This window comes from Heptranchias perlo, unplaced genomic scaffold (genome assembly GCF_035084215.1).
Source record: "Heptranchias perlo isolate sHepPer1 unplaced genomic scaffold, sHepPer1.hap1 HAP1_SCAFFOLD_366, whole genome shotgun sequence".
Taxonomy (NCBI): Eukaryota; Metazoa; Chordata; class Chondrichthyes; order Hexanchiformes; family Hexanchidae; genus Heptranchias; species Heptranchias perlo.
The window spans coordinates 22,501-35,288 of record NW_027139378.1 but is presented as its reverse complement, the minus strand read 5'-3'; the positions used below and the strand labels follow the sequence as shown (position 1 = coordinate 35,288).

The 12,788-nt window shown below is 43.4% G+C and overlaps 1 protein-coding gene across 1 annotated transcript in view; it reads right to left on the bottom strand.

Annotated features, from left to right (window-relative positions):
* LOC137311613 (WD repeat-containing protein 70) overlaps positions 1–12,788 on the bottom strand; it is a 223,133-nt gene that overhangs the window by 206,006 nt on the left and 4,339 nt on the right. The window contains exon 2 of the mRNA XM_067978710.1: positions 12,388–12,444. Within this exon, the coding sequence (XP_067834811.1) occupies positions 12,388–12,444 (57 nt within the window). The remainder of the gene's footprint in view (positions 1–12,387; positions 12,445–12,788) is intronic.

The following is a 12,788-nucleotide window of genomic DNA, read 5'->3' as shown; positions in this document are numbered from 1 at the left end:
GAATAGCGAAAGGGAGATAGAAGAACAAATATGTATGCAAATTTCTGAGTGCAAAAATAAGAGGGCAATAATAGTAGGGGACTTCAACTACCCTAACATCAACTGGGATTCAAACAGTGTGAAGGGCACAGAGGGTGCAAAATTATCATAGAATCATAGAAGTTTACAACATGGAAACAGGCCCTTCGGTCCAACATGTCCATGTCGCCCAGTTTATACCACTAAGCTAGTCCCAATTGCCTGCACTTGGCCCATATCCCTCTGTACCCATCTTACCCATGTAACTGTCCAAATGCTTTTTAAAAGACAAAATTGTACCCGCCTCTACTACTGCCTCTGGCAGCTCGTTCCAGACACTCACCACCCTTTGAGTGAAACAATTGCCCCTCTGGACCCTTTTGTATCTCTCCCCTCTCACCTTAAATCTATGCCCCCTCGTTATAGACTCCCCTACCTTTGGGAAAAGATTTTGACTATCGACCTTATCTATGCCCCTCATTATTTTATAGACTTCTATAAGATCACCCCTAAACTTCCTACTCTCCAGGGAAAAAAGTCCCAGTCTGTCTAACCTCTCCCTGTAAGTCAAACCATCAAGTCCCGGTAGCATCCTAGTAAATCTTTTCTGCACTCTTTCTAGTTTAATAATATCCTTTCTATAATAGGGTGACCAGAACTGTACACAGTACTCCAAGTGTGGCCTTACTAATGTCTTGTACAACTTCAACAAGACATCCCAACTCCTGTATTCAATGTTCTGAGCAATGAAACCAAGCATGCCGAATGCCTTCTTCACCACCCTATCCACCTGTGACTCCACTTTCAAGGAGCTATGAACCTGTACTCCTAGATCTCTTTGTTCTATAACTCTCCCCAACGCCCTACCATTAACGGAGTAGGTCCTGGCCCGATTCGATCTACCAAAATGCATCACCTCACATTCATCTAAATTAAACTCAATCTGCCATTCATCGGCCCACTGGCCCAATTTATCAAGATCCCGTTGCAATCCTAGATAACCTTCTTCACTGTCCACAATGCCACCAATCTTGGTGTCATCTGCAAACTTACTAACCATGCCTCCTAAATTCTCATCCAAATCATTAATATAAATAACAAATAACAGCAGACCCAGCACCGATCCCTGAGGCACACCGCTGGACACAGGCCTCCAGTTTGAAAAACAACCCTCTACAACCACCCTCTGTCTTCTGTCGTCAAGCCAATTTTGTATCCAATTGGCTACCTCACCTTGGATCCCATGAGATTTAACCTTATGTAACAACCTACCATGCGGTACCTTGTCAAAGGCTTTGCTGAAGTCCATGTAGACCACGTCTACTGCACAGCCCTCATCTATCTTCTTGGTTACCCCTTCAAAAAACTCAATCAAATTCGTGAGACATGATTTTCCTCTCACAAAACCATGCTGACTGTTCCTAATCAGTCCCTGCCTCTCCAAATGCCTGCAGATCCTGTCCCTCAGAATACCCTCTAACAACTTACCCACTACAGATGTCAGGCTCACCGGTCTGTAGTTCCCAGGCTTTTCCCTGCCGCCCTTTTTAAACAAAGGCACAACATTTGCTACCCTCCAATCTTCAGGCACCTCACCTGTAGCGGTGGATGATTCAAATATCTCTGCTCGGGGACCCGCAATTTCCTCCCTAACCTCCCATAACGTCCTGGGATACATTTCATCAGGTCCCGGAGATTTATCTACCTTGATGCGCGTTAAGACTTCCAGCACCTCCCTCTCTGTAATATGTACACTCCTCAAGACATCACTATTTATTTCCCCAAGTTCCCTAACATCCATGCCTTTCTCAACCGTAAATACCGATGTGAAATATTCATTCAGGATCTCACCCATCTCTTGTGGTTCCGCACATAGATGACCTTGTTGATCCTTAAGAGGCCCTACTCTCTCCCTAGTTACTCTTTTGCCCTTTATGTATTTGTAGAAGCTCTTTGGATTCTCCTTTGCCCTATCTGCCAAAGCAATCTCATGTCCCCTTTTTGCCCTCCTGATTTATCTATTAACTCTACTCCGGCAATCTCTGCACTCTTCAAGGGATCCACTTGATCCCAGCTGCCCATGCATGTCATATGCCTCCTTCTTCTTTTTGACTAGGGCCTCAATCTCCCGAGTCATCCAAGGTTCCCGACTTCTACCAGCCTTGCCCTTCACTTTATAAGGAATGTGCTTACCCTGAACCCTGGTTAACACACTTTTGAAAGCCTCCCACTTACCAGACGTCCCTTTGCCTGCCAACAGACTCTCCCAATCAACTTCTGAAAGTTCCTGTCTAATACCATCAAAATTGGCCTTTCCCCAATTTAGAATTTTAACTTTTGGGACAGACCTATCCTTCTCCATAGCTATCTTAAAACTAATGGAATTATGATCACTGGTCCCAAAGTGATCCCTCACTAACACGTCTGTCACCTGCCCTTCCTTATTTCCCAAGAGGAGGTCAAGTTTTGCCCCCTCTCTAGTCGGGCCATCCACATACTGAATGAGAAATTCCTCCTGAATACACTCAACAAATTTCTCTCCATCCAAGCCCCTAATGCTATGGCTGTCCCATTCAATGTTGGGAAAGTTAAAGTCCCCTACTATTACCACCCTATTTTTCTTGCAGCTGTCTGTAATCTCCTTACATATTTGCTCCTCAATTTCCCGTTGACTATTTGGGGGTCTGTAGTACAATCCTATCAAAGTGATCTCTCCCTTCTTATTTTTCAGTTCTACCCATATAGACTCAGTGGGCGAACCCTCAGATATATCCCCTCTCACTACTGCCATGATGTTCTCCCTAATCAAGAACGCAACTCCCCCTCCTCTCATACCTCCTGCTCTATCTTTCCTATAGCATCTGTACCCTGGAACATTGAGCTGCCAGTCCTGCCCCTCCCTTAGCCATGTTTCAGTAATAGCTATAACATCCCAGTCCCATGTACCCATCCATGCCCTGAGTTCATCTGCCTTGCCCATCAGACTTCTTACATTGAAATAAATGCAGTTTAATCTAGACTTCCCTTGGTCTTTGCCTGCTTTCTCAGACCATCTGTCCGGTCATGTTTTGTACACTCTCCCTTACTGCCTTTTGTTTCTGTCACCACTTTACTTCCCACTGACTTCCTGCATCGGTTCCCATCCCCCTGCCACATTAGTTTAAACCCTCCCCAACAGCACTGGCAAACAATCCCCCTAGGACATTGGTTCCAGTCCTGCCCAGATGCAGACCGTCCAATTTGTACTGGTCCCACCTCCCCCAGAACCGGTTCCAATGGCCCAGGAATTTGAATCCCTCCCTCTTGCATCATCTCTCAAGCCACGTATTCATCCTCGCGATCCTGTCATTCCTACTCTGACTAGCCCGTGGCACTGGTAGCAATCCTGAGATTACTACATTTGAGGTCCTACTTTTTAGTTTAACTCCTAACTCCCTAAATTCAGCTTGTAGGACCTCATCCCGTTTTTTACCTATATTGTTGGTACCTATATGCACCACGACAGCTGGCTGTTCACCCTCCCCCTCCAGAATGTCCTGCAGCCGCTCCGAGACATTACTGACCCTTGCACCAGGGAGGCAACATACCATCCTGGAGTCTCACTTGCGTCCGCAGAAACGCCTGTCTATTCCCCTTACAACCGAGTCCCCTATCACGATAGCTCTGCATTGTACCCGTAGAATTTCACTTTTTAGTGCCTCCCACTGGCTTGCCACTGATTTCTCCTCAAGTCGTTGTGTCCAGTCCACTTCTGCCAAATCACCTCTTAGTTCAGGTGTCCAGGAGATCTTTTTTAGCCAGTACGTGACAAGCCCAATAAGAGGGGATGCAATTCTATCTTTAGTCCTGGGAAATGAAGATGGGCAAGTGGGTGAAGTGACAGTGAGTGACCATATTGGGGATAGTGACCGCAGTTCAGTTAGTTTTAGCATTATTATGGAAAAGGACAGAGTTAAATCAGGAGTAAACGTTTTAAATTGGGAGGGGGGGGGGGGGGGGGAGGCAAATTTTACAGAACTAAGAGGTGATTTGGCAGAAGTGGACTGGACACAACTACTTGAGGAGAAATCAGTGGCAAGCCAGTGGGAGGCACTAAAAAGTGAAATTCTACGGGTACAATGCAGACACGTCCCTCAAAGATAAAGGGTGGCACTGCCAAATTTAGAGCCCCCTGGTATACGGGGCAAGATAAAGCAGAAAAAGAAAGCTTATGACTGTCACAGAAAACTAAACACTGCAGAAAGCCTAGAGAAGTATAGAAAGTACAAGGATGACGTAAAAAAGGAAATAAGAAAAGAAAAGAGAGGGCATGAAAAAATATTAGCTGGTAAGATTAAAGAAAACCCAAAGATGTTTTATCAGTACATTAAAAACAAGAGGATAGCTAAGGAAAAGGTGGGACCTATCAGGGATGATAAGGGTAACTTGTGTGTAGAAGCAGAGGATGTGGGTCGGGTTTTAAATGAATATTTTGTCTCCGTATTCACAAAGGAAAGGGATGATCCGGACGTAGTAGTTAAAGAGGAGAGGTGTGAAATATTGGATAAGGTAAACATAACGAGAGAGGAAGTACGAGAGGGACTGGAATTCTTGAAAGTTGATAAGTCACCAGGACCGGATGGATTGTTTCCCAGGCTATTGAAGGAAGCCAGGGAGGAAATAGCGGATGCTCTGAGGATCATTTTCCAATACTCACTCGTTACAGGGGAGGGACTGGAGGACTAGAAGACTGCCAACATAGCACCATTGTTTAAAAAGGATATGAGGGAAAGGTCGAACAATTACAGGCCGGTCAGTCTTACCTCGGTGGTGGGCAAACTATGAGAATCAACACTGAGAGATAGGATAAACTGTCACTTGGAAAGGCACGGTTTAATCAGGGATAATCAGCATGGATTTGTTCAGGGAAGGTCATGCCTTACAAATCTGATTAAATTCTTTAAGGAAGTGACAAGGAGGATTGATGAGGGTAGTGCAGTGGATGTTGTCTACATGGATTTTAGTCAGGAATTTGACAAGGTCCCACATGGCAGACTGGTCAGAAAAGTTAAAGCTTTAGACAAGTGTGTAAGAAAGGCATAGTGGTCTTAATGGGGGACTTTAACCTTCACATAGATTGGGAAAAGCAGACTAGCAACTGTCAGAAAGGTAGTGAATTTCTTGAGTGTGTCCGGGATAGTTTTCTACAGCAGTATGTCCTAGAGGCAACAAGGGGGCAAGCCATACTAGATTTAGTAATGAGTAATGAACCAGATTCAGTTAACGGCATAACTGTGCGTGAACATCTATCCAATAGTGATCATAACATGATCGAGTTCAATGTAGTGTTTGAAAGGGAAAAAAGTGAGTCAGCTGCTAAGATTCTCGACTTGGGCAAGGCCGACTTCAATGGGATGAGACAGAGACTGTCCACAGTAAACTGGGCAAATCTGTTAATGGGTAAAACGACTGATGATCAGTGGGAAATGTTTAAAGAAACATTTAACGTGATACAGAATCGGTTTATACCCCTGAGGGGCAAGAACTCTACTTGCCAAAAGAAACAGCCATGGACAACTAAAGAGGTAAGGGACAGTATAAGACATAAGGAAAGGGCATACAAAAAGGAAAAAAATGGCACAGATCCTGGCGAATGGGAAAGATACAAAGATCAACAAAGGGTCACAAAACAGATTGTAAGAGCTACAAAAAGAGAGTATGAAAAGAAACTCGCAAGGGATATCAAAACCAATACAAAGAACTTTTATAGTTATATTAGGAAAAAGAGGGTGGTCAGGAGCAGTGTTGGCCCCTTAAAAACTGAAAGTGGGGATATTGTCATTGACAATGGGAAAATGGCAGACATGTTGAACAATTACTTTGCGTCAGTATTTACAGTAGAAAAAGAGGATAGCATGCCAGAAATCCCAAGAAAACTAATATTGAATCAGGGACAGGGACTCAATAAAATTAACATAAGTAAAGCAACAGTAATGAAGAAAATTATAGCACTAAAGAGTGACAAATCCCCAGGACCAGATGGTTTCCATCCCAGGGTTTTAAAGGATGTCGGTGAGCACATTGCGGATGCCCTAACTATAATCTTTCAGAGTTCTCCAGATTCAGGAACTGTCCCTCTCGATTGGAAAATTGCACGTCACTCCGCTTTTTAAGAAAGGAGAGAGAGGGAAACCGGGGAATTATAGACCAGTTAGCCTAACATCTGTTGTGGGGAAAATGCTGGAGTCTATAATTAAGGATAGGGTGACTGAACACCTCGAGAATTTTCAGTTAATCAGAGAGAGCCAGCATGGATTTGTGAAAGGTCGGTCATGCCTGACAAACCTGATTGAATTTTTTGAAGAGGTGACGAAAGTAGTGGATAGGGGAATGTCAATGGATGTTATTTATATGGACTTCCAGAAGGCATTTGATAAGGTCCCACATAAGAGACTGTTAGCTAAGATGGAAGCCCATGGAATCGAGGGAAAAGTACGGACTTGGTTAGGAAGTTGGCTGAGCGAAAGGTGACAGAGAGTAGGGATAATGGGTAAGTATTGACATTGGCAGGATGTGACTAGTGGAGTCCCGCAGGGATCTGTCTTGGGGCCTCAATTATTCACAATATTTATTAACGACTTAGATGAAGGCATAGAAAGTCTCATATCTAAGTTTGCCGATGACACAAAGATTGGTGGCATTGTAAGCAGTGTAGATGAAAACATAAAATTACAAAGCGATATTGATAGATTAGGTGAATGAGCAAAACTGTGGCAAATGGAATTCAATGTTGACAAATGTGAGGTCATCCACTTTGGATCAAAAAAGGATAGAACAGGGTACTTTCTAAATGGTAAAAAGTTAATAACAGTGGATGTCCAAAGGGACTTAGGTGTTCAGGTACACAGATCATTGAAGTGTCACGAACAGGTGCAGAAAATAATCAATAAGGCTAATGGAATGCTGGCCTTTATATCTAGAGGACGAGAGTACAAGGGGGCAGAGGTTATGCTGCAGCTATACAAAACCCTGGTTAGACCGCACCTGGAGTACTGTGAGCAGTTCTGGGCACCGCACCTTCAGAAGGACATCTTGGCCTTGGAGGGAGTGCAGCGTAGGTTTACTGGAATGATACCCGGACTTCAAGGGTTAAGTTACGAGGAGAGATTACACAAACTGGGGTTGTATTCTCTGGAGTTTCGAAGGTTAAGGGGTGATCTGATCGAAGTTTATAAGATATTCAGGGGAACAGATAGGGTGGATCGAGAGAAACTATTTCCGCTGGTTGGGGATTTTAGGAGCAGGGGCAGAGTCTAAAAATTAGAGCCAGATCTTTCAGGAGCGAGATTAGAAAACATTTCTACACACAAAGGGTTGTAGAAGTTTGGAACTCTCTTCCGCAAACGGCAATTGATACTAGCTCAAAAGGAAACAAAAGGTAAAAGTCGATGGATGTCTTTGCAAGTGGAAATCTGTTTCCAGTGGTGTGCCACAGGGCTCAGTGTTGGGTCCCTTGCTGTTTGTGGTATATATTAATGATTTGGACTTGAATGTAGGGGGCATGATTGGCAAATTTGCAGACGACACAAAAATTGGCTGTGCAGTTGATAGTGAAGAGGATAGCTGTGGACTCCAAGAAGAAATCAATGGGTTGGTGGAGTGGGCGGAAAAGTGGCAAATGGAGTTCAACCCGGAGAAGTGTGAGGTAATGCACTTAGGGAGGGCAAACAGTAAAAGGGAAAACGCAGTAAACAGGAATATATTGAGAAGGGTAGAGGAAGTGAGAGACCTTGGAATGCATGTGCACAGGTCCCTGAAGGTGACAGTACAGGTAGATAAGGTTGTGAAGAAGGCATACGGAATGCTCTCCATTATTAGCCGAGGTATAGAATACAAAAGCAGGGATGTAATGATGGAACTGTATAAAATGCAGGTAAGGCCACAGCTGGAGTATTGTGCACAGTTCTGGTCACCACATTACAGGAAGGATGTAATTGCTGTGGAGAGATTTACAAGAATGTTGCCAGGGCTTGAAAATTGCAGCTACGAGGAGAGATTGGATAGGCTGGGGTTGTTTTCCTTGGAGCAGAGGAGGCTGAGGGGAGACTTGATTGAGGTGTACAAAATTATGAGGGGCCCAGATAGAGTAGACAGGAAGTACATGTTTCCCCTAGCGGAGAGTTCAAGAACTGGAGGATATAGATTTAAGCTGATTGGCGGAAGGATTAGAGGGGACATGAGGAAAAACTTTTTTACCCAGAGGGTGGTGGGTGTATGGAATTTGCTGCCCGAATTGGTGGTCGAGGCAGGGACCCTCAACTCTTTTAAAAAGTACCTGGACCTGCACCTGAAGTGCTGTAAGCTGCAGGGCAACGGACCGGGTGCTGGAAGGTGGGATTAGAATGGGCAGCTGGTTGTTCTTCGAGCCGGCACGGACACGATGGGCCAAATGGCCCCCCTTCTGTGCTGTATCTTTTCTATTGTTCTAAAGGAATGGAGGGATATGTTGATACAGTTAGATGCAGAAGGATGGGAGGAAGCTCATGTGGAGCATAAACACTGGCATGAGTCTGTTGGGCTGAATGGCCTGTTTCTACGCTTTAAATTCTTTGTAATTTTTAGTAGAAAGTCGAACAGTACAGAAACAGGGTATAGAATCAGAGAGTGTCACAGTACAGAAACAGGGTATAGAATCAGAGAGTGTTACAGTACAGAAACAGGGTATAGAATCAGGGAGTGTTACAGTACAGAAACAGGGTATAGAATCAGGGAGTGTTACAGTACAGAAACAGGGTCTGGAATCAGGGAGTGTCACAGTACAGAAACAGGGTATAGAATCAGAGAGTGTTACAGTACAGAAACAGGGTATAGAATCAGAGAGTGTTACAGTACAGAAACAGGGTATAGAATCAGAGAGTGTTACAGTACAGAAACAGGGTATGGAATCAGGGAGTGTCACAGTACAGGAACAGGGTCTGGAATCAGAGAGTGTTACAGTACAGAAACAGGGTCTGGAATCAGGGAGTGTCACAGTACAGGAACAGGGTCTGGAATCAGAGAGTGTTACAGTACAGAAACAGGGTCTGGAATCAGGGAGTGTTACAGTACAGAAACAGGGTCTGGAATCAGGGAGTGTCACAGTACAGGAACAGGGTCTGGAATCAGAGAGTGTTACAGTACAGAAACAGGGTCTGGAATCAGAGAGTGTTACAGTACAGAAACAGGGTATAGAATCAGAGAGTGTTACAGTACAGAAACAGGGTATAGAATCAGAGAGTGTCACAGTGCAGGAACAGGGTATAGAATCAGAGAGTGTTACAGTACAGAAACAGGGTATAGAATCAGAGAGCGTTACAGTACAGAAACAGGGTATAGAATCAGAGAGTGTCACAGTACAGAAACAGGGTATGGAATCAGAGAGTGTTACAGTACAGAAACAGGGTATAGAATCAGAGAGTGTTACAGTACAGAAACAGGGTATAGAATCAGGGAATGTTACAGTACAGGAACAGGGTATAGAATCAGAGAGTGTCACAGTACAGAAACAGGGTATAGAATCAGAGAGTGTTACAGTACAGAAACATGTTATAGAATCAGAGAGTGTTACAGTACAGAAACAGGGTATAGAATCAGAGAGTGTTACAGTACAGAAACAGGGTATAGAATCAGAGAGTGTTACAGTACAGAAACAGGGTCTGGAATCAGGGAGTGTTACAGTACAGAAACAGGGTCTGGAATCAGGGAGTGTCACAGTACAGGAACAGGGTCTGGAATCAGAGAGTGTTACAGTACAGAAACAGGGTCTGGAATCAGAGAGTGTTACAGTACAGAAACAGGGTATAGAATCAGAGAGTGTTACAGTACAGAAACAGGGTATAGAATCAGAGAGTGTCACAGTGCAGGAACAGGGTATAGAATCAGAGAGTGTTACAGTACAGAAACAGGGTATAGAATCAGAGAGCGTTACAGTACAGAAACAGGGTATAGAATCAGAGAGTGTCACAGTACAGAAACAGGGTATAGAATCAGAGAGTGTTACAGTACAGAAACAGGGTATAGAATCGGAGAGTGTTACAGTACAGAAACAGGGTATAGAATCAGGGAATATTACAGTACAGGAACAGGGTATAGAATCAGAGAGTGTCACAGTACAGAAACAGGGTATAGAATCAGAGAGTGTTACAGTACAGAAACATGTTATAGAATCAGAGAGTGTTACAGTACAGAAACAGGGTATAGAATCAGAGAGTGTTACAGTACAGAAACAGGGTATAGAATCAGAGAGTGTTACAGTACAGAAACAGGGTATAGAATCAGAGAGTGTTACAGTACAGGAACAGGGTATAGAATCAGGGAGTGTTACAGTACAGAAACAGGGTATAGAATCAGAGAGTGTCACAGTACAGAAACAGGGTATAGAATCAGAGAGTGTTACAGTACAGAAACAGGGTATAGAATCAGAGAGTGTCACAGTACAGAAACAGGGTATAGAATCAGGGAGTGTCACAGTACAGAAACAGGGTATGGAATCAGGGAGTGTTGCAGTATTTGGCTTTGTAATCTGAATGCACGTCGCATTCGTAACAAAATAGATGAATTGACAGCTCAAATAGAAATAAATATGTACGATCTGAGAGCCATTACAGAGACATGGCTGCAAGATGACAAAGGCTGGAACCTGAATTTCAAGGGTCTTTGACATTTCGGAAGGACAGGAAGTTAGGAAAAAGTGGATGGGTCGCTCTGTTAATTAAGGATGACATGAGTATAATAGAGAGAAATGACCTTTGTTCTAAAGACCAAGATGTAGAATCAGTTTGGGTAGAGATAAGAAATACTAACGGCAATAAGTCACTTGTGGGAGTAGTTTATAGGCCACCTAACAGTAACCACACTGTAGGACAGGATATACAGGAAGAAATAATGGGGGCTTGTGAGAAAGGAGCAGCGATAATCATGGGTGATTTTAATCTACATATAGATTGGAAGAATCTGATTGGCAAAGGTATCCTGGAAGATGAGTTCATCGAGTGCTTTCGGGACAGTTTCTTAGAGCAGCACGTTCCAGAGCCAAACAGAGAGCAGGCGATTCTAGATCTGGTAATGTGTAATGAGACAGGATTAATTAATGACCTCATTGTAAAGGAGCCTCTTGGTAGCAGCGATCACAATATGATTGAATTTCACATTCAGTTGGAGGGAGAGAAGAGTAAATCTAAGACTCGTGTTTTAAACTTAAATGAGGACAATTATGAGGGCATGAAGACAGAGCTGGCTGAAGTGAACTGGGAACTTAGGTTAAGGGATAGGTCAGTTGAGATGCAGTGGCAGACATTTAATGAAATATTTCATAACACTCAGCAAAGATACATTCCAGTGAGAAAGAAAGACTCTTGGGGAAGGACGTACCATCCGTGGCGAACTAAGGAAGTTAAAGATAGTGTCAAATTGAAAGAAAAAGCATACAATTCCGCGAAGATTAGTGCCAGGTCAGAAGATTGGACAGAATATAAAAAAACAGCAAAGAATGACAAAAAATAATGAGGGAGAAATTAGAGTACGAGAGAAAGCGAGCTAGAAATATAAAAACAGATAGTAAGAGTTTCTACAGGTATTTAAAAAGGAAAAGAGTAAGTAAAGTGAGCGTTGGTCCTCTAGAGAGTGAGTCTGGGGAATTAATAATGGAGAATAAGGAAATGGCGGATGAATTGAACAGATATTTTGCGTCCGTCTTCACTGTAGAGGATACAAATAACAGGCCAGAAGTAATTGTGAATCAAGAGGTGAAAGGGAGGAACTTAAAACATTTACAATCATCAGGGAAAGGGTTTTGAAAAAAATATTAGAACTAAAAAGCCGACAAGTCCCCAGGTCCTGACAGACTTCATCCTCGGGTCTTAAAAGATAGTGGATGCAGAGATAGTAGATGCATTGGTATTAATTTTCCAAAATTCCCTCGATTCTGGAGGGTCCCATCAGATTGGAAAATAGCGAATGTCACTCCTCTATTCAAGGGAGACAGAAAGCAGGAAATCACAAGCCAGTTAACTTAGCATCTGTCATAGGGAAAATGCTAGAATCTATTATTGAGGAGGTTATGGCAGGGCACTTAGAAAATCTCAATGCAATCAGGCAGAATCAACACAGCTTTGTGAAAGGGAGCATTGAATCAGTGTTACAGTGCAGAAACAGGGTATAAAATCAGTGTTACAGTACAGAAACATGGTATGGAATCTGAGTGATTAATGTGACAGTGTGGAGAGAGCTTTACTCTGTATCTAATCCGTGCTGTACCTGCCCTGGGAGTGCTTGATGGGACAGTGTAGAGAGAGCTTTACTCTGTATCTAACCCGTGCTATACTGGTTATCAATATCCATGCAGTAACTTACCAAACCCGGAGAAGCCCATCACAGCTCCAACATCGTGATCTGCCATTTCAATCTCAGCTGAAAACCGAAACAAAAGAACTTTAATCATTGAGGCAGCAAACCACAAGAACAGCTTCTCATTTCATACTATTCTAGCCATTTGATAAGATCATGCCTGATCTGATTGTGACCTCAACCCTACTTTCCCGTCTACCTACTATAACCTTTGACTCCCTTGTTAATCAGGAATCCATCTAACTCAGCCCTAAAAATATTCAATGACCCTGCCTCCACCGCTCTCTGGGGAAGGGAGTTCCACAGACTCACGACCCTCTGAGAAAAAATTTCTCCTCATCTCTGTCTTAAATGGGAGACACCTTATTTCTAAACTGTCTTCCCTAGTTCTAGTCTCTCCCACAAGG